The following is a 23288-nucleotide window of genomic DNA, read 5'->3' as shown; positions in this document are numbered from 1 at the left end:
GACCTCTTTGCCAGCGAATCCACATGGTATACGCTATCCTCCAGATAACCACACAGCAGACATCCTGATTGACTACTGCAAGGCCTGTGCTTGACTAAGCCTTTTTATTTGATAATGGATCCCAAGTGCAAAGGTAGCAATGCTGGCAACTCACACAGTATGTGATTATAGTTGTTCTATTTAATTGTTGTCAATAATTGCTCACTGTGCCTAGTTTATAAACTAAATGTATCCAAGGTACGTTTTATAGAAATAAGACCCGGCTACTTAAGATTCCATACCATCAAAAAAAAAAAACCAAAACAAAAAAAACCCCTCAAAACAAACAAACAAACAAAAAACAGTTGTGGTGCACACCTTTAATCCCAGGACTTGGGAGACAGAGCCAGGTGGATTTCAGTGAGTTCAAGGCCAGCCTGGTCTACAGAGTGAGTTCCAGGACAGTTAGGACTGTCACACAGAGAAACCGTGTCTTGAAAAGCAAAGCAAACAAAAACAAAAACAAACAAGCAAACAAAAAGATTCAGTACCATCTACTGTTTCAGGTATCCAGTGGGGGTGGTGTATTGGATAAGGGGAGAGTACATGGGGTGGTGTGTGGGATAAGGGGAGGGTATCAGGCTGTCTCAAGGTAAGAACTACTTAGGAAAGGGGCGGTTTATTGTGGATCACGGTTTCAGAGGGGCCAGTCCCCAGTCCTGGGTGTGTGCATTCTAGACATTGATGAAAGGAGCATGTGGCAGAGGCTCCATGCTTCATGGCACCCAGAAGCAAGAGAGGGACAGGCATAAAGGAGCCTGGGACGATGAGGAACTTCCTCCAACTAGAGCCAACCTCCTCAGTTTCCGGAACCTCTCAAAAGAACAATAGCAATTGGGGATTGAGCCTTTAATACATGAAAAGGACACTTCATAGCTAAACTAGTACCACACTTAACTGTATCTAATTATTAAATTAGGACAGAGGATATCCAAAAGGGAAGAAGGTTGATTGCTGGAGTATCAGACTATGATGAATTTTAAGACATTGGGCATGCATTTATGTATATTTATGTGTGTGTGTGTTTATACATACATATACATACACATACATATATACATACATACAAACACACACATATATGGTATGTGTGTGAGTACTGGTGCAGGCATACCACAGAATATGTGTGGAGGTCAAGACAACTCTCAGGGCTTGGTTCTTGTCATCCACTTCATTTTGATTCAGAGTCTCTCTTGTTTTTGTCACTGCACAGCTTACTTCCGGTCATGTGACCTCAGCGCTTCCAGGTGATCTGCCCATTTCTGCTTCCCATCTCACTGGGCAGGCTCTGGGACTACAGAAGCATGCTACAGCAACGCTGGCTCTTTATGTGGGTTCTGGGGATCCAAAAGCAGCTCATCAGGCTTGCATGACAAGTGCTTTACCCTCTAAGCCTCTCCTGAGCCTACATCTCAATGTCGTGTGCACACCGTTAGAGCCTACCCACGAGAAAGAGAAGCCACATCCATCCCTCTGTGTCCCTGTTCTGCTCACGCTTTCATTCCTTCCTTTTCTCGGGTTTTTATTGGATAGATGGTCACAGGTGTCTCCCAGTCCTGGCTGCAGGAGCCTGCATTTCAAATGGCAAGGTTACCCCTATATTCCTCATGCAGCTCGGCCATCAGCACCTCCTCCAGTGTTGAACTGTTACCATTGAGAGAGAGAGTTTTTCTAGGTAGCCCAGTCTGGTTGTGGACTTGTTGTGACGTCTGAGTTGGCCTTGAACTTGCAACTCAGCATCCCACAAACTAGGAGTACAGGTGTGCGCCACCACACCTAGCCTTCAGGTTCAGTTTTTAAGATCATCAAAAGCCCTCAGTAACCAGGAGTGGTGGCGACACCTTTAATCCCAGCACTCGGGAGGCAAAGTGGGGTGGATCTCTGAGTTCAAGGCCTGCCTGGTCTAAAGAGCAAGTTCCGGGGCTACACAGAGAAATCCTGCCTTAAAATATCCCCAAACAAAACAAAACAAAACTTGACCTGGAATCCTAATAAGTCTATTTCAGTGTGCTTTGAAATTAGTTCAGGAGATATTGGAAGTGTGGCTCAATGGTAGAATACTGTGCTGACAGAAAAGGCCCTGAGTTCAGCCTCCAGCAAACAGGGAAGGCAGGTTGGTAGGATTGAAAACACCGGAGAGAGTGCCCTGTGTCCCTTAGAAGCTGGAAATGACGTCCCATCTCAGTGTGATCATGCTGGCTTCCTCATCACGCACCGAGTCTCTATAGAGCACTTAGAGAGTGATCCTGGTACACAGCTCATGATGGATGCTTATTTTATTCAACACCCAGATGTTTGCAATATGTCTTTAACTACTTTTTTTTTTTAAAAAAAAATGCTTGTGCCCCAAAATGAGTATGGTGAATTAACCTAAGAAATCTAACTTCAAAACAAGACCCTAGCCAGCCAGGCGAAGTGGTACACATCTACTATCCGAGAATGCAGGCAGCTGAGGCAGGAGGATTGCCATGAGTTTGAGCCATCCTGGGCTACATGAGAAGACACTGTCTCCAACATAAAACAAGGTAATAATAAGCATTCTGGATCTCCCTGGAGCCCGCGCTCAGCCCAGCTTTCAGGAGGGCTGCTGTCTGTGTGTCATCGTGATTTGTTGCTGATGTCTCAGTATTTTCAGACCTCATCTCCGTCCCTTTGATAGAATCTAGGCGTTAGCTTCTCGGCATGAGGAGTGATAAACGACCAGGGTAGGACACGGCTGCCAGCTTCCTAATATAAAATACATGCTGGCGCTTGGGTGGCGTCTCAGACTCTCAGGGCTGACCTCACAGGGGCCCTGACCCTGCCTGGGTCAGAAACTGGGATGAGAGAACCCAAGACACAATGTGGAAACCTAGACATTCCATGACTCCATATCTATCTCAGCTCACTTGCCACAGGTCAGGAGTGGCCTTGGTGGCTTTGTTTGGAAACAGAGCAATGCTCCACAGGAGAGGACTAGGTTACCAAAGCAGGGAATGTCCTCGCGGCAGCCGATAAAAGGACATTGAACTGAGTGTTGCCTCTGACATCTCTGTAAATACCCTGGTAATTTAAAAGAGAGCTGCAGACTAGACGCCACTGGTGTGCAACAAACGTGGCATGTGTGTAAATATGTGTGTGTAAAACAAGCTATAAATGCTGCAAGATCCATACGGATCCAAACCACAAGGTACTGTTGGCTACTGGCTGGAGCTAGGTGACCGGCTGATGAAGGGGGAGGGGTCTCAGAGTGCACCCCACAGTACAGTCCAGATCTTTTATTTCTTTTTGTACATCAGGCCATGAATTCGTAGGGAATGGGCTCCAGCAGCTCAGGCTCCTTCCCGTTAGTCCTCACGAAGTGTGCTTCTCTGGGTGGAGCAGGCTGGCGCTTCAGCTGAACCCAGGTGCCCCTCTCTTTGGCTTCCTTTTTCTTCTGGTCGTTCTCCTTCACCCGCTTCAGGAAGCTGTCTCTGCTCTTCGAGTGCTTGATGTGTTCAATCCGCACATTAATTCTCTTGGCAAGAATCTTGCCCTTAACTTGCTTGTTTACAATGATGCCCACAGCATGCTGGGTGACATTGTAGACTCTTCCGGTTTTGCCATGGTAACATTTATGGGGCATTCCTTTTTGAACAGTGCCCATTCCCTGGATGTCTACAATATCGCCCTTCTTGTAGATTCACATGTACGTGGCCAAAGGAACAACTCCATGTTTCCTAAAGGGCCTAGAGAACATATAGCGAGTGCCCCTCCTCTTTCCCTTTGTCATTCTGGCGAGTTACTGAAAGATGGCTACCGCGGCCGAAAGCAGTCGCGTGCATTTTTAAGTTTTATTTCACTTTTATCTGTTTATCAGATGGGATCTTGCTAAGTTTCTCAGGCTGGTTTCAAATTTTTCACTCTTCAATTCAGTCCCCTGAGTAACTGGTGGTACAGGGAGAAGGGATCTTGCTAAGCTTAGTGGTGGCGCAAGCCTTTTATCTCAGCACTTGGGGAGGCAGAGGCAGGAGGATCTCTGTGAGTTCAAGGCCAGCCTGGTCTACAGAGCTAGTTCCAGGACAGCCAGAGCGGTTAACCAGAAAAACCTTGTCTCAGAAAACAAATCAAGACTCTGCCCCTTAAGTATACCAGTTTCATTTGTGTGTTCAATAGCCAGAGACGAGACGAGACTGGAGGACCAGTTGGTACTAAACTACAGCTAGACCAGAAGAGGTTGCAGTGTGTGGTACTGCAATAGGGCAGTGACAATTAGGTGTTTATATATGTTAAAAAGCCAGAGGAGGAGACAGAGGCGGGCAGTCTCTGTGAGTTCAAGGCCAGCCTCATCTATGTAGTGAGTTTCAGGTCAGACAGGGTTACACAGTGAAATTATTTTTGTTTCTGCTTCCCAGTTTCTCCATAAAGAAACAGTAAGTTCTTGGGGGGTGGAGAGATGACTCAGTGATTAAGAACACTTGCTGCTCTTGCACAGGTCCCAAGTATGGTTCCCAGTACCCTCACTGGGTGACTTAAAACCAATAACTCCAGTTCCAGCGGGCTCGAAGCCCTCTTTTGGCTTTTGAGGGCACTGCATGCACATGGCGCTCATACAGACAAGCAGGCACAGGCACATATACTCACAATTTAATAAAACAAATGACAAACAATTGAACCGGTAGTTTAACCAGATTTAAACATTATACAGTGTATAATGGAAATATTGTGTCGTGCCCCATTTATATGTATAATGCTACGCCTTTATGTATCAATTAAAGACTAAATTTTATTTTATTTTTTTTTAATTTTTTTTATGGTTTATTTAATGTGCATTGGTGTAAAGGTGTCAGATCCCCTGGATCTGGATCTTCAGACAGTTGTGAGCTGCCATGTGGGTGCTGGGAATTGAACCCAGGTCCTTTGGAAGAGCAGTCAGTGCTCTTAACTACTGAGCCATCTCTCCAGCCCCAAGACTAAATTTTAAAACTATATTTTAAACTACAAAAAAAAAAACCATAAACAAAAACCAGCCATGCATAACTAGCAGATACTATATTGAAAGGCAAAGACAGGTAACATTTGTGTCTTTCTAGTACGTTCCCTCAGACAGCTCTGATTTGGGGCTTTAGTTTTTAGTTGTGTTCTGCCCCCAAGAGAAAATGTTCTATAGATCATTCGTCTAAATTAAAATAAGTATAAAGTTTAATATCTCTCATTGTCTCTTAAAGTTAAATCGAAAGTCTCATCATTTTTTTCTGTACTTTAGCTCAGCTCAGCTCTTACTGAAATTTTGGGTTGAAGGTGCTGATCTGTGACCCGGAAGTTATTTTATCTGTTCCCACACATGTGCCTTAGATACCGATGGCGGTAAAAAGAAACAGGAAAGAGCTCTGTAGCCGTGGAGGGACAGCGTGCACAAGCAGCCAGAATGAAGGGCAGTGTTGGAGTCAGGTGTGTCAGCAGACCAGCAGACGTCAGACTTTCCCACGGACAGGGGCGGCAGTAATGAGCAAGCGAAAGGGGAAGGGGAGCATTTTCTCAGTTACGGTTCCCTCCTCCCAGGTGATCCTACTTGTGACAGGTTGACCAGACAGCCATCAGCGCAGATGGAGGCGTTAGAGCAGAGCAGGGCGGGAGATGCAGACGCGAGAGCATTGTTCTGCTCTCCTGGTGTGTGACATGGATGAGCTGGACCACAAGAAGCAGAGCCCACCAACACACAGTGAGGACATGAGGGGCCTTTTCTTCTTTTTCCTTTGTTTTTTCGAGACAGGGTTTCTTTGCGTAGCCCTGCCTCTCCTAGGACTCACTTTGTAGGCCGGGCTGGCACCTGGAACTCAGAGATCTGCTCGCCCCTGCCTTCCAAGTGCTAGGACTGAACGTGTACACCACCGCCGCCTGGCTAAATCATTTTTTAAATATTTATTTTTATGATTTTAAATTATGTGTCTATGTCTGTGTGGGGGTGTAGTACCGGCAGAGACCAGAGGTGTCAGGTCCCCTGGAGCTGGAGTTGAGCTAGCAGCCACTCAAGTGGGAGCTGGGAATTGAACTTGAGTCCTCTGGAAAAGTAGTCCAAGCTCTTAACCACTGAGCCACTTTGGAAAGTGAATTTCAAGAAGGAACAATGCCAGAGAGGAAGAGACAGTGAGAATAGGGAAGGAGAAGTCTCTATGGGGCCTGGCCGTCGAGCCTCCACTGGCCATCTCCTGGAGAGCTCTTAGCAGGGAGTGACATGGGGATTTCGGACAGAGAAAGTAAAGAACAAACAGGAGCCGGGCAGTGGTGGTGCACACCTTTAATTCCAGCACTCGGGAGGCAGAGACAGGTGGATATCTGTGAGTTCGAGATTAGCCTGGTCTACGAAGCGAGTTCCAGGGTAGCCAGGACTGTTTCACAGAGAAACCCTGTCTTGAAAAACTGGAAAAAAAGAACGACTAGGAAAGGAGGGCAGAGAGTCACTCACTGCAATGGCTGCTGGCTCAGGGAGGTCACTCAAGTATCATACAAATTCCAGGTGTAACGACAGCTCTGCAGACCAGGGAGGGGCATGCTTCTCCAAGCTGCACACCCTGGCCAGCTGCAAGTCCCTGGGACTGCAGTTGCTTCCAAGAGTCAATTGCACAGACAGTCGGGAACCTCTCTGCCCTGGGCCAGGGTGGACTTGAGACATGGCCCAACACCTTCTGGCTTCAACTTAGAGCCTTGTGACCCCTAACTTCTCTTGGAGTTGTGTAGATCAAATTACACAGAAGAGCCGGTGTTTTACTCAATGATTGGATGGCTAATAAGCCTTCACTTCATAGACAGTATTTACCAGGATCTGCAGTCTATCGGTTACATCTATGGAAGTGTTCTGTGAGCTTCCTAAGCCCCACGACTGACGACAAATGGGAGCTCAGGGGTAAGGAATTCCATGCGTGTGTGCCTGGCTCTCTGTGAGGTGATCCGAGCTTCTCGTGGGGATTCATTCATCTGAACACCTTGAGACATTGCAACGCTCTATTTGTTCCTTCCAGCTCACACGAACTGTGCTGTAAAAAGCATCCCCACAAATAACTCCACTCTCAGAGAGCCTGTGGCACCAACATTGAGTGCAGACAAACACCAGAGTGTCAGCAATGTCACCGGTGATTCGGTTTAAAGTTGGGAGCCAGGGGTCAGGATTTGGAATGTACAACACATCTCTGTTTTCTTCTTTCCTAAAATATACCCAGTTTCCTATTGTGGTCAACAGGCGGCCTAGAAGAATCAGGGCTACTCACTCTGCTAACGGATATAGAAACCCGAGGAAGCCTTGTTGTCGTACTGCCAAGTTGACTGAGGGCAAGAACAAGCGCTCTGACTGTACAGACGGCCAACAGATTCGAGACACAGACTCTTACAGGCAGGCCAAGAATCTGAGATCAATTATTTAGGCTTCCAACCATCTAACCGGAGAGTCTGTTGCATGTGTGTATCACCAGAACACAAAACAGGCATTGTGCCCAGCGCAGATAAAACGTAAAGTCAGGGCCGAGGGTGGTCTAAACTGAATGAGAAGTATCGAAATGTTGGGGTGGGGAGGGGGCAAAATACTAGGTTGAGCCCTACTAAAAATGCCAAGTAAGCAGAGGCCCAAGCAGAGCCAAGACCCACTTTCAATGGAGCAGCACTGATACGCATGGGCGTTCTCTTACACCTGACTGAGGCACAAAGTCTCTCAACAGATGCTGCAAGTAGCAAAGCGCAGAGTGGAAAAACAGCTCCTTCGACAGCTCTCCACGAGGCGAGGTGTCTTCTCCCTCTCAAGCAGATCACCAGACCCCCGGCGAGGGGGCCTTGTCATCATAAAGGACTGACTGATAGGAAGATGTGTAGCAGCTTCTCCTAAGTAACCTCCACACCATTTACCGCTCGCCAGCACGGCACTGTGTGTCAGGGACTCTTGAGCGGTTTGAATGCCTTTTTCTTTAGCCCTCCCAAGGCCATCGAGGTGGGTCTGTTGTCCCATTTAACAGACGGGGAAAATAAGACACCAAGCAGATATTTTCAAAGACACCCAGATGTTAACAAAGCAGCTGAATTCAAACCCAAAGTGATGGGTCTCTTGGGGGTCTTTATACTTATCCTGGTGGCTGAAAGGGAGACATTGAGATTTACTTATTCCAGTGTGTCATCAGAGAAAGATTCATCTCTTAGCCATGGACCCACAGGTGTCTGTGCAGAGATGTCACCAGTCAGCACATTATTAAGATGTTAGGCAAGTCCATTAAGTGCATCCTCAGAAGAATGACATCACTGTGGGCTGAACCTGTCACTGAAGCCCCAAGGAGGAAATGGAAAAGCCAGTCTTTCCCACAAGCTGGCTCTGCTCAGTCACGTCTGTTTTGGGCTGAGACGGTGCTAAAGGCCTCTTAGAGCCAGGCCTTGTCATTTCTGGTCCCCTGAAAGTCAGCCATGTCAGTCTCTCTGTTCCCAAGGCAGACTGTCCGCCCAGACAGCCCTGTTCGTGGGCCTTCTGCCCACTTACCCTGCCAGCACCATCAGCCTCCCAGCTGCCAACGAACTGAACTTCCAGGGTCGGCTTCCTGCGCTTGGTGCTCAGCCTGTTAGCTGCCTTGTATCATGGGCTCTGGCCGACAGCTCTCAATGAGCCCTTTGACTAGGGTGCCAAGGGTCATCTTGGGCTATGGGTAAAAGTCATGGTGCAGGCTGGCACAGACCCTGATTCCCCGCACTCCCACTGCCTGGGCTACAGAACAGCCTTGTGATTGTCTGTATGCCTGGTTTCTGCTTTTCCTGGGTTTTCCTACTCATTTACTGTGATATCATTAACATGCAAAAGATGCAGAGTCTGAAGAATTAACCAACCACCCAAAAGACAGAACATCTCCCAGCCCCTAAAAAGCTCACCTTCCCAACCAATGCCTGCATCCAGCTGAGGATGAATCCTATCCACATAGAATTTTCGTGCATGAATCCTTGCATAATTACTTCTTAAACATAATTAGAAGACTCCAGATAACTACCCACAAGGTTGTTGGTGATGAAGAATACTTTTAATTATATTTATGCCCCGATATTAAAATGCTCATTATACAAACTATGAAAAAATTTAAAGTAAATTAACATCATCCACGGTCCTCTTTGCCATGGCTGGAGCTCCAGAGTGTTTCTGTCAAGGCCAGGACCTGGGCATTTATCACCGTTCCTGGGTGGAGCATTAGTTTCATCTTCTCTTCTCTCCTGACTCCCTCTCCTCCTCCTCCTGCCCTTCCCCTTCCTCCAGGCTTGCTACTCACACTCACTTCAGAGCAGGCTAACAGAGCTGCCCTTGCAAAGCAGTCCAATCAAAAATCAACCCATAATTCAAGGACCAGCGGCTCAGTTGAAGTTAAGATCCGAATTTGCATGGCTTTTCTCTGGAGAATGCCTGGCTCTCCTTCCCCAGCAGCAGCCATGTGGGCCTCTCCCACCACCTCAGCTCTGCTGCCCAGGATACCAGCCAGTTCCTAGAGACACTCCCCAGGTGAAGGGTGTGTTCGCTGTGAAAGCAGTCCGCCCTAGCCCTAACGTAAGCCTCAGATCTGACCATCTTCCCTCGGTCTGCTTGCAGCAGCAGACACACCCTTAACCTGATTTAGGTAAAAAATTCATGTCTTTAAAAATGGCACTTTGATAGCATTCTTAATTAGGGATGGAGTTGTCTGGAAATCCAAAGAATATGAATGAGGATGTCTGTTTCTGAGCCTCAATTTATAGACACCCCAAAAGAATAGGTGATTGTTACTAAGCCATCAGCATGGCCAGTGGTGAGGGTGCGAGGAGATATGAAAACGGCGCCACGTGTGCACACACACACACACACACACACACACACACACATTGCGCGCACACACATCACGTGCACACACATGCTCACAAAACTTTTGTAAGATGGTAGTAAAATTTATGTAAGCTGGGTACTCAGCTGCTACTTGGGAGGTTGGGTGGGGTCAACAGATGGAGCCAAGGAGTTGCAGGTCAGTGTGAGCAACAAGCGTGACCCTGCCTCAAAGGGGAGAGGGGCTGGAGAGATGGCCCAGCGGTTGAGAGCACTAGCTGCTCTTCCAATATGACCCAGACTCAACTCCAGTACCCACATGGTGGCTCACAATCATATATAACTCCAGTTCAAGAAGATCCGATGTGCTCTTCTGGTTTCTGCAGGCACTGCACACACATACATACTGCAGGCAAAACACCCAGACACACGGAGAAAAATTTAAAATTTAAATTAGGTAATATAAAACTTTCTCATCTTAATTATTTATTTATTTTTTTTTTGGTTTTTCGAGACAGGGTTTCTCTGTGGTTTTGGAGCCTGTCCTGGAACTAGCTCTTGTAGGCCAGGCTGGTCTCGAACTCACAGAGATCCGCCTGCCTCTGCCTCCCAAGTGCTGGGATTAAAGGCGTGCGCCACCACCGCCCGGCTCATCTTAATTATTTTAAAGTGCACTTCAGTGGAATTAAGTCTATTCACGCTGCTGGACAGCCATCTCCACGTCCATCTTTGCTTTTCGTTAAAAACAAAAACAAAATAAAACAGCTGGACAGTGGTAGCTAATGCCTTTAATCCCAGTACTTGGGAGGCGGAGGCAGGTGGATATCAGTGAGTTTGAGACCAACCTGGTCTACCAAGTGAGTGAAGGACAGCCAAGACTGTTATACAGAGAAATGTTGCTTGAAAAAAACAAATGCCAGGTGATGGTGGCACACGCCTTTAATCCCAGCACTCCAGAGGCAGAGGCAGGCGGATCTCTGTGAGTTCGAGGCCAGCCTGGGTCACAAGAGCTAGTTCCAGGACAGGCCCCAAAGCTACAGAGAAACCCTGTCTCAAAAAAAACAAAAAGAAAAAGAAAAAGAAAAAAGAAAAAAAGAAAGAAAAGAAAAAGATAAAAAGAAAAAAGAAAGAAAGAAGAAAAAAACAAAATAAGACAAAACTGAAACTCTGCCCACTCCCCACGCTCTCTATCCACGCAGCTCCTCTCCATTCTCCCTCATCCCATCCACCTGGTTTTCTGAAGCACGTTTTCTCACTTTGGACCCCCAGGGATCTGCGAGGCTTCACATCCCAGCACTAGGGTTACTAGAGGACACAACCACACTCGCTTTTGTATGTGGTTTCTGAGATCCAAACTCAGGTCTTCAAGTCTCCATGGCAAGAACTTAACCATCTCCCCAGGCCCTGGATTCTTTCATTTTCTGTCCCTATAAATTGAACAATGCTGGTAGTCCAATGAGGATTTAGTAGTAAAAACATCAGTCCCTTTGTTAATGTCTACTTCCCTTTGTAGCATGTCCTTAGATAGAGTTAATCCATGATGTAGACTGTGTTGGGGGTCTCTTCTTTTTATTTGTTCCTTTCTGCAACTGGGGATTGAATCCCAGTGTCTTATGAAGGCTAGGTATACACTACCACTGAGATATAACCCATCCCTCTTTTTTCCAGAACTGAGTGACGTCCTATCATATCTAAACACCACATTTTGATCAGCCACTCGTCTGTTTGTAGAGCCAAAAGTTCAAAACTATATTTACCCACGAGACCCTGACCATTTGGAGCCTGACCCTAGCAACCTAAGATGTCTTATACAAACACCTAAAGCCTAACCCCCAGTAACCCATGACACCTTCCAGAAATAGCCACTCTCATGAGAAACAACTTATACTGTCAACGTTATTCCTGTTGTTCCCTAGCAAGACAGGGATGAGTGCACCCATCCACCCAGGTATGGACTCCACACGAACGGCCTGTGGAAAAAGACCAAATAGCTCCCCTTCATTGCTGTAAAAGAACGGCTTCCTGGCTGGGCAGTGGTAGTATGTGCCTTTAATCCCAGCCCTTGGGAGGCAGAGGCAAGCTGATCTCTGTGAGTTTGAGGCCAGCTTGGTTTACAGAACAAGTTCCAGGACAACCAGGGCTACACAGAGAAACTTTCTCTCAAAAAAATTAAAAAAACAAAAAAACCCACAGCTCCCATTTCCCAGTAGCAGCATCCCAATCTGGGGGTCCTTCAGATCTTGTTTTCTAAGATGTAGGGCTTGGAGCTTGCAGATTGGCCTAGAAAACCCCAGGGATCCTCTTGTCCTGGGCCTGGCTTTTCATATGAGGATCAGGTAAGAATTTTACCAGCTGAGCTAGTTATGCCCCCAGTTCTTTCCTGCATTTTTGGGAGCACCTGCCCTAAGAGATACGAGCAGCATATGACAACTGCTTTGAGTTGTGTTTCGTGTTTGTTGGCTACTCACACATGGGAAAAAATGCCCTCACCCTCACGTGTTTTTTTGAGTTGGTATACCGCCTTTAACTCTCCATTCTCCTGCCTTGGTTCTCAGCTGCGGCACTTCCTTCCCTAGCCTGTAGAGCAGTCTTCTGGGAAGTCTTCCCAGGATCTCTGTTGGGTCCTCAGTCTACAAGTTTAGTTGATGAAGCTGTCTTTTCTTCCGATGAGGGATTGAACACAGGCCCTCATACACGCTAGGCAAGCACTGTACCCGCTCTCCCTAGTCAAGTCTCTTGTCTATTTTAAAATCAAGGTTTTTCTTGTCTATTGAGCTTCTGATATTCCTTATAAATCCTGCAACTTATCCTTTATCTAATGTATCACCTGCCGGGATCTTCTCCCACTGTTACCTTCTCCGGTTTCATGCTTAGGAGTGTCCTTAGAGGCACAAAGTTTTGAATTTTGATGTAGCCCAATTGGAAATGGTGTTTTCAAGCATCCATGGGTGACTCTGCACATCACAAGACATCTAATTATTATGGATTATAATATAGGATAATAATATAGGATCTTATTATCCTTAAACATGGGAACAAATGTAGAGAGGATCACCCATCCAGCAGGAGTTCGGATGAGACTTGAATGTTATGTAAAACAAGAAAACTGGCCCCAGACAACCAGGCCCAGCACATAGGTCAGCATGACCATCCCATTGGTCAGGGCCAAGAACAGACACTGGGTACAACGGGTCATTATTCCTGACTTGCCAGTGAGAAAGTCGATGCCAAGCCAGGCTACAAAAAGTGACTGGTTCCCACTAAGACCATTCATTTATACCCCTCCACCCACCCCAACTACCTACCCAGCTTTGGGTGCACACAAGCCTCAGAAGTCTGAGTCAGGATAAACCAGCTTTGCCAATCACTTTGCAAGCTGTAAAAGCTTGGAAACCCTCTGAGACCATCCAGTCCAGCTCTTCCTCTTTACAGATGGAAAAATACTAAAGCCGAGGGAGGAAGAGAATCCTGCCCAAATTCACACAGCAACAGAGCCTGAATCGGCTCCGATGGCCAACTCCCCGCCCCCACGCAACCAGAAATGTCCTTGATGAAGCAGAAGGACAGTGTGGCCGGTGGCCGGCACCACCCACGCTTTTCTAGAACACTCAGCTCTGTTCTCCAAGACTACTGTCTGGAGGAGCCATTTCTAGCAGTCCTAAGGAGTAGTTTCCGGACAGTTAGATGGGTTTCCTGTCTTTACCAGCTGTCGGGCTCAGACATGCTAGCTAGGGCCGACACTCTCAGGAGTTCAACGTCAACAGGAGATCCGGTTATTACACACAGTGCATGCTCCCCAGCTCCCAGACTGAAGGTGCACAGGCCTGGCATTTATCAGGAACATTCTGGCCAGCGTGTGCTTTCAGGCACCAAGAATCACATTTACTGCCTTTGCCTCGAGGGGCCTCTCCATCTTCGTTTTGTGATAGAATACCTAAGTGATGGGAACAGAAATCAAGATAAAGATTTGCCCACCCCTACACCACTAGATGACCCTCCTATTTGAAGAGAAAGATTGTGGCATTGTTGCTGGTCTCTACAAACCCAGGAGGAACACTCGAAAACGCCTGGCCTCCTTGACCACATCTCACAAGTAACCAAGGGCTGTCTCCTAAGACCGAAACCTCAAAGTGGAAGAGGAAGCCAGATTATTATACACTGGTCTGTTCTTCTATGCAATCATCACCAGTGTGGGAAAGCGCAATTAGGGGGACTGCACATAACGGCTATCATTTCAGGATTATGTCTGACCTCAGCAAGACCCCCTAGCCCCACCGCTACGCATTCCCTGAAAGCATGGGCCGATGGGCAGCTAGGAATGTTTGTGGGCATGAATGACACGGACAACGGCTTTCAGGTTCAGGGCAAACCTGTGAGTTCTCACCACATGCCCTAGTTCTCCACCTGAGCACACAAAACTGAATACGATCGAGCCTGCTTGCCCCACAGAGGCTGTATGTGCAAGAGGCCCACAGATCTGTTGTGTAAGGACATAAATGACATTCACTGTGGTGTGTAAATGGCCAAAGTAACAATAAAGGATAAAGTACCCCGGGGGCATGAAGAAGGCTTGGTGGTAGAGCTCTGGATTTTCCCAGCATCTTCTTCCATGCTTCTGTTCTAGAAATTTCTTTCATGCGCCGGTTGTGAGTAGGTAGGAGATTAACTGGCATGATGTCATTTTAAGAGATGTTAAGGCAAGGTCTGCACAAGTGTTCTTGTAATTTGGGGATAATCCTTCACACAGGGTATAAATGAGGAAATCTGGGCCAGGCAAGCATCATGCCTGCCTGAAATCTCAGTACCCAGGATCAGCTTGGCAGTGGGTCAGCCCTGCATACCTCCCAAGACTGTCTCAGAAACATGAATTAAGTGTCTAGAGTCCTGTGACTTGACAACGTTATTCAGTTTGTCCTTTCCTCGGTCTCAGCCAGGCCTATCTAGGACGTAGGTACACAGTCTATGCATGAGATCCACATAGGATACAGGCCAGCTCCACATCGCCTGCTCCAAGTCTGCCTAGACCTGAGGGTGGAGGGCAAGTTCTAGTTCACAGGCAAACAGAAGCACCTCTTATTCTCTGTTCAGGCCAAACACTGGCTGCTAGACTCTTTTTTTTTTTATCATATAGATCAGGCTGACTTCCCACTTGCTCCGTAGACTAGGATGACCTTGAACTGTTGATCTTCCTGCCTCTGCCTCCCGGACTGGAATTACAGGCACACAGCACCCAGGATCAGAGTCCTCTCTAAGGTCGCTGCCATCCTAACACCGCCTGACAGTGACCGTCTTGAAGGTGACAGCCCCAGTCTGCTCTGTCTGCCTGTGAAGCACGTGCCGTCTCTTGCCTGTCCTCTCCACCACCGCACATCTGTTTTTGTGTCTTTCTTACATATTCTTCAGTCCTCCAAGGTTCTTCCTCTAGCCCTTTCTTCTTGACAAACCAAAACAACTGTAAGAACAGACTCCATCCAGAAGAGTGTGTCTGTAGATGGCCTGGAACCCCAGAACGGTAGTGTGTCCCTCTGGGAAACCTTGTTCAGGTCTGGGGGAGTGCGGTACAGTGAGCACCACAAGGGAAGGCCCTATCCTCTGGAAAGCTCGCATGCTCTGGGGTCAGTGTGATGGCATTTGGAGTTGGAAAACCCAAGTTCAAATCCCAGCCTCATCCAAAACAGGTGGCCATGGCAAGTTCCTTCCGCTTTCTAGGCCTCGGCTTTCTCACTCTGGAAACAGAAATACTAATCCCAGTCTGTAGAATTTAGGCAAGGGGAATCAGGCAGCACATAGTTTCCACCACTTCAAGACGTCGCTGGCAGACCGCCAGTTTCTTGTTAGAGAAACTTTGTGCCATTTACTGAGCACATCCTTGTAAAACATGCGAGAAATGAAACTATACCTATATATTTGTTTAGTGTGTGTGAGGTCAGGAGACAAATAGGGGAAGTTGGTCCTCTGCTTCCACGACGTAGGTCTTGGGCATTGAATTCAAGTTTTCAGGCATGGTGGCATGCACCTTGCCTGCTGGGCCATGTCACTGGTCCCTTAAGTCACAATCTTCCCCCCCCCCAACACACACAAGCCCCATTATTTTGTGTCCCCTTTGATATTATATCATACATGGCTGGTATCCCACAAATAAATGATAGTTTTCGTCTATTTTCAAAATACAGTATCAAGCAAATAAGAACCCAATGGTTAATATCCTTAATAAATACAATACTCATAGTCTTACAATGTATTGAAATATAAAGTGCTTAGAAACACAGGAGATGTCAGTAACAAAATACAAATTAGGGGATGAGGGAGAAGGCTCAGTTGGTGAAGTTTGTAAGCATGAGGACCTGAATTAGGGTTCCCAGCACCCACATAAAAGCTGGGTATGGTAGAACATGTCTATAATCCCATCTCTCAGGAGACAGAGATGGAAGGGGATCCCTTGAGCTCAATGGCAGGCAGCCTAGCCAATGAACTTCAGGCTCTTGTTTCAAAAATCAAGGTGGATCGTGAAAGAGGAGGACACACAGAAGGCAAGCTAAAAGCGTCGAGAACACCTTGATCAGATTAACAAAGATAAGAAGGAAAGCAAACCTCAGGAATGCTAAGTGATGGTTCTATCAGCCACACCCTTAGCCCTGAGCATTAACTGGAGCCTTTTCCTCCAGCATTGACCAGAGCCATACCCACACCGCTAATCCCTCATACTTATTGCCTTTGAGGGTACCAGAAGATAGGCACTCGGATAACTACCAGAAGGAGTGTTACCCACACAAAACGGAAAGCTACAGTTTTTTTTTGTTTTGTTTTGTTTTCGAGACAGGGTTTCTCTGTAGCTTTGGTGCCTGTCCCGGAACTAGCTCTTGTAGACCAGGCTGGCCTCGAACTCCCAGAGATCCGCCTGCCTCTGCCTCTGGAGTGCTGGGATTAAAGGCGTGCGCCGCCACAGCCAGGAGGAAAGCTACAGTTTTGACAATAGTAGCAAGTCCCTAAAATGTTCATGCACTTACAGTCATTCCTTGACTGTGGCCCAAGAGAAAGTTCCAGAGTTCAGAAAAGGCTTTGGTCAGCAGGTGCTTCTTCATTCACCGTACTGTACCACAGCTTTTAGAAATCAGCCTGGGGCCAAGTGGTACTCGCCTTCAATCCCAGCAGGAGAATCTGAGCTCCACCTCAGCCTGGTCTACAGAGAGAGTTCCAGGCTGCTAGGGTGTTAACACCTAGTTTAAAAAAAAAAACCAGCTAGGACTGCCAAACAGACTCAGTATGGGAAGGGCTTGGGCAAACCTGGCTACCAGAGTTTGATCTCAGAAGCCATGTAAAAGTGGAAGGAAAAAAACCAGTTCCACAGAGTTGTCCTCTGACCTCCACAAGTATGCCCTGGCATGTGTCCCCTCCCCACCACAATGTACAAACATCCAGCAGTAATACACCAAAACAACTTTAAAAGGCAGTTCTCTGGTATTGGGTGACTACAGATAATGATAATGGACTGTTTATTTCTTTAAGATTTATTATTATTATTATTATTTGTTTGCTTTGTTTTTTTGAGACAGGGTTTCTCTGTAGCTTTGGAGCCTGTCCTGGAACTCTCTCTGTTGACCAGGCTGCTCTCAAACTCACAGAGATCCACCTGCCTCTGCCTCCCCAGTGCTGGGACTGAAGATGTGGGCCACCATAGCTCAGCTATTGTAGATTTTAGTGTAGAACAGGGAGCTAAGCAATGGAAGACTGGATGCAGAGCCCCAGGCATGCCAAGTGCCATCCTGGACCACTGAGCTACAAGAACCCCTCTCAAATATCTATTTTAAGTGACAATTGGCAAGTTTTTGTTTATTTGGGGCTAGAGGAGGATGCATATGTGCCATTTGGGAAAAACAACATGAAATTATGTAAAACGAGCAGTTCCAACCATGTAAACAAATCATAGAACAAGACGTTTGCTATAACTAGCTATATTTTCAGATTCTCTAGAAAGATCATTAGTAGTAGTAAAGGAAAACATAGGTCATTTTTAAAAATTACGTTTCCATTGTTTGAACTGGGGAATAACATAACAAGCATTGTTTTTAAGCTATGAGGCATAAGTTTTTGTTCATTTGGGTTTTCTTTTCTCCTCTTTTTTTTCCCTTCGGTATTTCAAACCAAGGTTTCTCTGTGTAGCCCTGTCTGTGCTGGAACTCACTCTGTAGACCAGACTTGACTTCCAACTCAGAGATCTGCCTGCCTCTGCCTCCTGAGTGCTGCAATTAAAGGCATGTTCTACCACCACTCAACCCTCTTTTCTTAAATTAAAAACCAAAGGAGTATAGGGAAAATGGTTCAGAGGGTAAAATGCTCCTTTCCATGCAAAGAGGAAGACCTGAGTTCGCATCTCCAGAGCCTACATAAAGCCAGGCATGGCAGCACACAGCTGTAATCCCAGCATTCTCACAGTGAGACGGGAGTCAGGGACAGGATAGACCTGGAAGCTCACAGGCCAGCTAGCCGGGCATACACAGCGAAGGGGCAAACAAGACAGGGTGGGAGTTGAGAACCAATACCTGAGGCTACCCCTGACTGTCACACATGTGCCATAGCATGCATGGGTGCCCCCTCCACCATATACACATATATGATACGTATATACAAACAATAAAATTAAGAAGCAGAGAAGAATTGAGGAAAGGAGAAGATGAGGGCAGCTCTCATTTAAATTAATTTTCATGGTGAGGTGGGCGTACTTTTTTAAGAGCATGAGTGTGTGTGTGTGTGTGTGTGTGTGTGTGTGTGTGTGTGTGTATGTCTGCACCCTCGAGTGCGCTAAGAAAAGCTCCAGTTCAAGGTTACTTGAGGGGAAGAGCTGGGGTCAAAAGTGGGGTGGGGGTCCTCAATGTACTTTCACTGTTGGTGGCCTAGAGTAACAAACACAGCAGAGATCCAGAAAAGAAAAAGGGAAAGGACCAAGGATTTGGGCAAAGTCACAGCATTCAGGTACACTACAACATAGAAATGGGGGGGTGGGGGTGGGTTTTGTTCAGTAGTTTGTTATTTTTTTTTTTTTTGAGACAGGGTTTCTCTCTGAATCCCAGGCTGTCCTGGAACTCACACTGTAGACCAGGCTTGGCTCTATGAGCTGGGATTAAAGCTGTGCTCCTCCACTACCGCTCAGCTCAGCAGTTTGTCCATTTGAGTTTGTCTGTTTGTTTTGTGGTACTGGGGATCAAACCTTAGACTCAAGCACTGAGCTAATCCTAAGGCCAAAAGATAGACCTGAGGGAGCAGCAGTGAAGGGATGATTTTCTGCTTTCTCTCTTTTCCAGATCTTCTGTAAGGTGATGTTAACTTCGTGTTTTTAATTGATATGAAAGAACAGGACAATGGCATGAATAACTGAACTGTGAGCAGCAAGAGACAGAAGACAGGCTCTCCCCGCAGGGGCTCTTCCAAAGGACACTAAAGAATGGGGATCTAGGTAATGAATGGGAGGGTACACAGCTGAAGCCATGCATGCTACCATGAGCTGCAGGAGGCTCAAGATATGCGGCGGCGGGGGGGGGGGGGGTCAGTGTGCTCTGTGTGTGTGTGTGTGTGTGTGTGTGTGTGTGTGTGAGAGAGAGAGAGAGAGAGAGAGAGAGAGAGAGAGAGAGAGAGAGAGCAACAGACAGACAGACAAGCAGACAGATCTTTGCAAAGATAAGTCAGCCTGGCCCTGCAGTTTCTCTGCTCCATTTACAGCAGCTGTACAGTGTATGTGGGATGTACTGAGCACCATTTTGAAAGCCACACACCACTGCTCTCCCTATAGTGGCCATTCTCCCTCACAAAGCAGGGAGGGAGGCACGAGGCAAGGATACAGAGGAACTAGTCAGAGCAGCTTTGGCTCCAGTGGGACCAGCGTGCCCAGACCACAGTGTGGTGGGGAAATCCTCTCTATTCTCTTTACTCTCTGTGGCCAACTGCCCTCAGTCTCGGGAGGCTCGATCTACCTCAGTAGGAGAATGAGATGCTCTCAAGGCTCTGGCCCAGGTGAGAGGAATAGGTTAAAGCTTCATTATATAATCCCAAAGAAAAGAAAATGGGATCCACTTTGGCATGGAACTTGTCTGGTGACCTGCCCCCCTTCCCAGAACAAAGTACTTTTCTCCTCCATGGCTCTTATCAATCCACATTCACAGTATAATCAAGACCAGGCCGGGTGGCGGTGGTGGCACAGGCCTTTAATCCCAGCCATCAGGGCAGAGGCAGGCAGATCTTTGAGTTTGAGACCGGCCTTGTCTACAGAGTGAGTTCCAGGACAGCCTGGGCTACACACAGAAACTATGTCTCGAGAAAACGAACAAAAAAGACTACAGGAAGAAATCTGTGTCCCTTTGGAGAGCGATTTTAGAAAGTAACCGTGAACAGTGATCAGGAAACGGGAAAGAAAACAGTTCAGGCTGAGTGTAGCGCCACAGGAGTAATGCCACCATTCGGGAGGCAAAGCTAACTTGGGGTACCCAGTGTGACCCTTGCCTCAAAAAGGAAGAAGAGGAAGAGCAGGAGCTGTTTAGTGACCCGTAGTTAGCAAGGTCAAGGTGAAAATGGACATCTGCCTGGAGCTGGCAAGGGGCGAGAACACAGCCTGAGGACAAGACACAGTGACTGAGTCCGTCACCAAAGTATCTAAAGCTCTTCTACAGCTTCCGGTTCTGTCCCTCCTTAGTGTCGACCAGTTTGTAAACTGCCTAGAGGCATCTTATAATATGCATTCATCTGAGACATTAGGGAAAGGGGGACAAGGGTCAGCACTGAGTCAAGAGACCAGGTGTCACCTTACCTTACTCGACCCATGTCACCCTGGACAAGCCACTGAGGAAGAAATTAGGGGGAAGACCAATCCATAGGAAGTCCACGTGCCATTACCACTCACATCGTTTGTTTTTCTCTTTTCTAGATAGTCTCTCCCTGTGCATCCCTGCTAACCTGGAACTCACAACGTAACCCAGATTGTCCTCAAACTTGCCTCTGGAATGCTTGCGTGTGCATGCACGTGTGTGCAAGCACACACACACACACACACACACACACACACACACACACTCTCGTTCTGACCCTACTCATGTCCCTTTTTATCACTGGCTTCTAGGGAGAGAAGGGAAGAACTCTACAGCCCCTTTCTTTCCACCCTAAAACGCAGACAGACAGGTGAGGTTCCCCTGGAACGCAGGTTCCCAGACAACTCCAGATTCCAGGCTTTGCGAGGGGGGGCAGTTTCCACCCAGCACTAATGTGACTTCCCTGAGCTGTAGGCAACTACCCAGAGGAGCCCTTCATCACAATCTTTCTATGAATCATTCAGGGTAAAGTCCCTGCTCTGTTTGCATCTGGGGAAATAAAAACATTATTAAAGAGAATTGAGATTTCATGGTACAGCTGAAAATAGCACGCAGTTAAGGCTGGCTCCCCAGATCCTCCTTCTGTTCTAGCCAGCTCTTTCAACAGGAGCAGACCTGGAATCCCCACACCCCAATTTTCAGACACCCCGAAGTAAGTTACCACATTACTAGCTGTGCTGTGGTGACCCAGGGCTGCTAATTCTGGCCCATACTAATGTGCCTGTCCTAACTCCTTCCCTGCTGCAGGTGCCCCTGCAGTCACATGCTTCTCTCAAGTGATCTGCAGCTTTAGGCTGCTCCCTCTGCAGAAAAGAAGTGTGTGGGGGGGTGGGGGGACAGAATAAAAGAGGTATATGGCTCTTCCATCCTCCCAGCAGGCAAATGTACAAGTCCAGTCACCTTCCTTCAGCATCCCCACTGGTCAAGTTGCCCCTCCCCCACTTGGTCCACCCAAGAGAATTAATACTCGCTATGAGGACCTGCTGGTATCTCTATGGGGATCATAGTGGGGCTGTGTAATCAACTGGGCAGGGAAGGAGATGCATACAAAAGTTGAGTCTTTGTCTTCTAAATAGGGGGCCCACCAACTGCTGAGCCTTTCCAGCATGCTCTCAGCTTCCTCAGTGCCAACAAACTTTGTGACTCATGCTGGTCTGTTTGCAGAGGCAGCCAGCAGTCTTAGAGATGGGTTAAATTGGGAACACGCTCTTCTAGATCACTCACCCCTCAGGTGCAGCCCGAGCCCTTACCCTGCAGTAGGAGAGGGAGTGAACACGGCTCTAATTCTTTTGTTGGCCCAAGAATAACTACTGGAAACCTAGGCTCTAATAGACCGTGTCCATAGGAATACACGCACACACACGTACCCTAGGTAAGCTCTGCAAGTCAGCCCATTCCTAGCCTGGTCCAGATCGCCAGTGTTTCTACTCTTAGGAGCTGCAAAGTGGGACCCAAAGAGAGCTTTCCTCATCCACATTGCTAGCAGAATCAGCAGAGTCGTGCACCCTGAGAGTCTTGGAACTGTCACACATCTGTGGGGACGGTAGCTATGGGATTGAGAGACACCCTCAAAGCTACATCTCTTCCCTTCGGCCCTCTGCAAGGCCAATCTGGAAGTTGGGAAGCCTGCATCCCACCAACAACAGGGTTAGGTAGAGGCCAAGTGCATCCAGCTCGGAGAGATGAGCCTCCAGCGACAGCTTGCTCCCCAGCTCCTGCACCGCCAGTGCCACCTCTCACATCCAAGGAGCCGGGCATTAGGCCGGCAGCGAGCAGCTCCCCTGTACCCTGGACCAGTTTCGCGCATCAAACTCCCAAGCACAAGCCTCTTTGTTAATTCTGCAAATACTGTCACACGATCGCCTCCACCAACACTCCTTGTCGGCTCAGCTGACGAGACATTCGCTTTTTCCAAAGCTGGATGTCTCTCCACCATCCGAGTCTCTACCCGGCGACAGACCACCGCCCTTTAGCGCCTGCACGCGCCGACCCGAAAGACCTCAGGGGACCAGATAGTCCCCCGACCCGAGGCATCTTTGTCCTCTCGGCACAGACGCGCGCTCACAGGGCGACAGAAACAGCCAGCCTGGCACCAAGTCGGCGCTCTCGCTTTTGGCCGGGGGCCACTCCGGGGGACAAAGGTCCGCGTCCTGGAAGTTTGCGGGCCCGAGCCGGGGCGCCGAGTCCTCCTTACCGTACATCTCCGCGGGGAGCGCGCCTCCCGGGAGGCCGGCGTCGTCGCGTCGCTGGCAGCTAGTCCACGGCCGCGCCTGCTTTTCATTCACAGCCCGGCGGGCTCAAGCGGCGACCCGGGCGAGCGCGCCGGGAGCAGCTGACGGGGGGGGCCGGCGGCGGGCGGGACAGAGCAGGACGCCACCCGCCCATTTAGCGCCGAGGTTGGCCGCCGCCTCCTGTTCTTGTCCGCAGGCTAGGCAGCGCGCAGGGGGCGGAGCTGTGTCCTGTCACGCCCTCTTCGCTTGGCCACTGGTGGGCTGCCCCAAGAACCCCGCCCCCATTTCTGCTCCCCGCCCCCAGCCTGGGGCGCGCCTTTTGCCAACCGGACGCCCCCGGGAGCCAGGATTCTGGTTGCCGCGGTCACCCAGTATATCTATTATTATCCACCTGAATTCCAG

The 23288-nt window shown here is 48.1% G+C and overlaps 1 protein-coding gene and 1 pseudogene across 2 annotated transcripts in view; both read right to left on the bottom strand.

Annotated features, from left to right (window-relative positions):
• Efr3b (EFR3 homolog B) overlaps positions 1–23074 on the bottom strand; it is an 81999-nt gene extending 58925 nt beyond the window's left edge. Inside the window, exon 1 of one of the 2 annotated variants that reach the window (XM_075955730.1) lies at positions 22850–23074. In XM_075955730.1, coding sequence (XP_075811845.1) covers positions 22850–22936 — 87 coding nt within the window. In that variant the 5' untranslated portion in view covers positions 22937–23074. The remainder of the gene's footprint in view (positions 1–22849) is intronic. The other variant, XM_075955729.1, reaches the window with a different exon arrangement.
• Positions 3288–3790, bottom strand: LOC142839547 (large ribosomal subunit protein eL21 pseudogene; annotated as a pseudogene).
• Positions 23075–23288: the final 214 nt, after the last annotated feature.

The sequence above is a fragment of the Microtus pennsylvanicus genome, chromosome 21 (genome assembly GCF_037038515.1).
Source record: "Microtus pennsylvanicus isolate mMicPen1 chromosome 21, mMicPen1.hap1, whole genome shotgun sequence".
NCBI classification, from domain to species: domain Eukaryota; kingdom Metazoa; phylum Chordata; class Mammalia; order Rodentia; family Cricetidae; genus Microtus; species Microtus pennsylvanicus.
The sequence above is the reverse complement of the archived record's forward strand: the minus strand, read 5'-3'. Positions and strand labels throughout refer to the sequence as shown.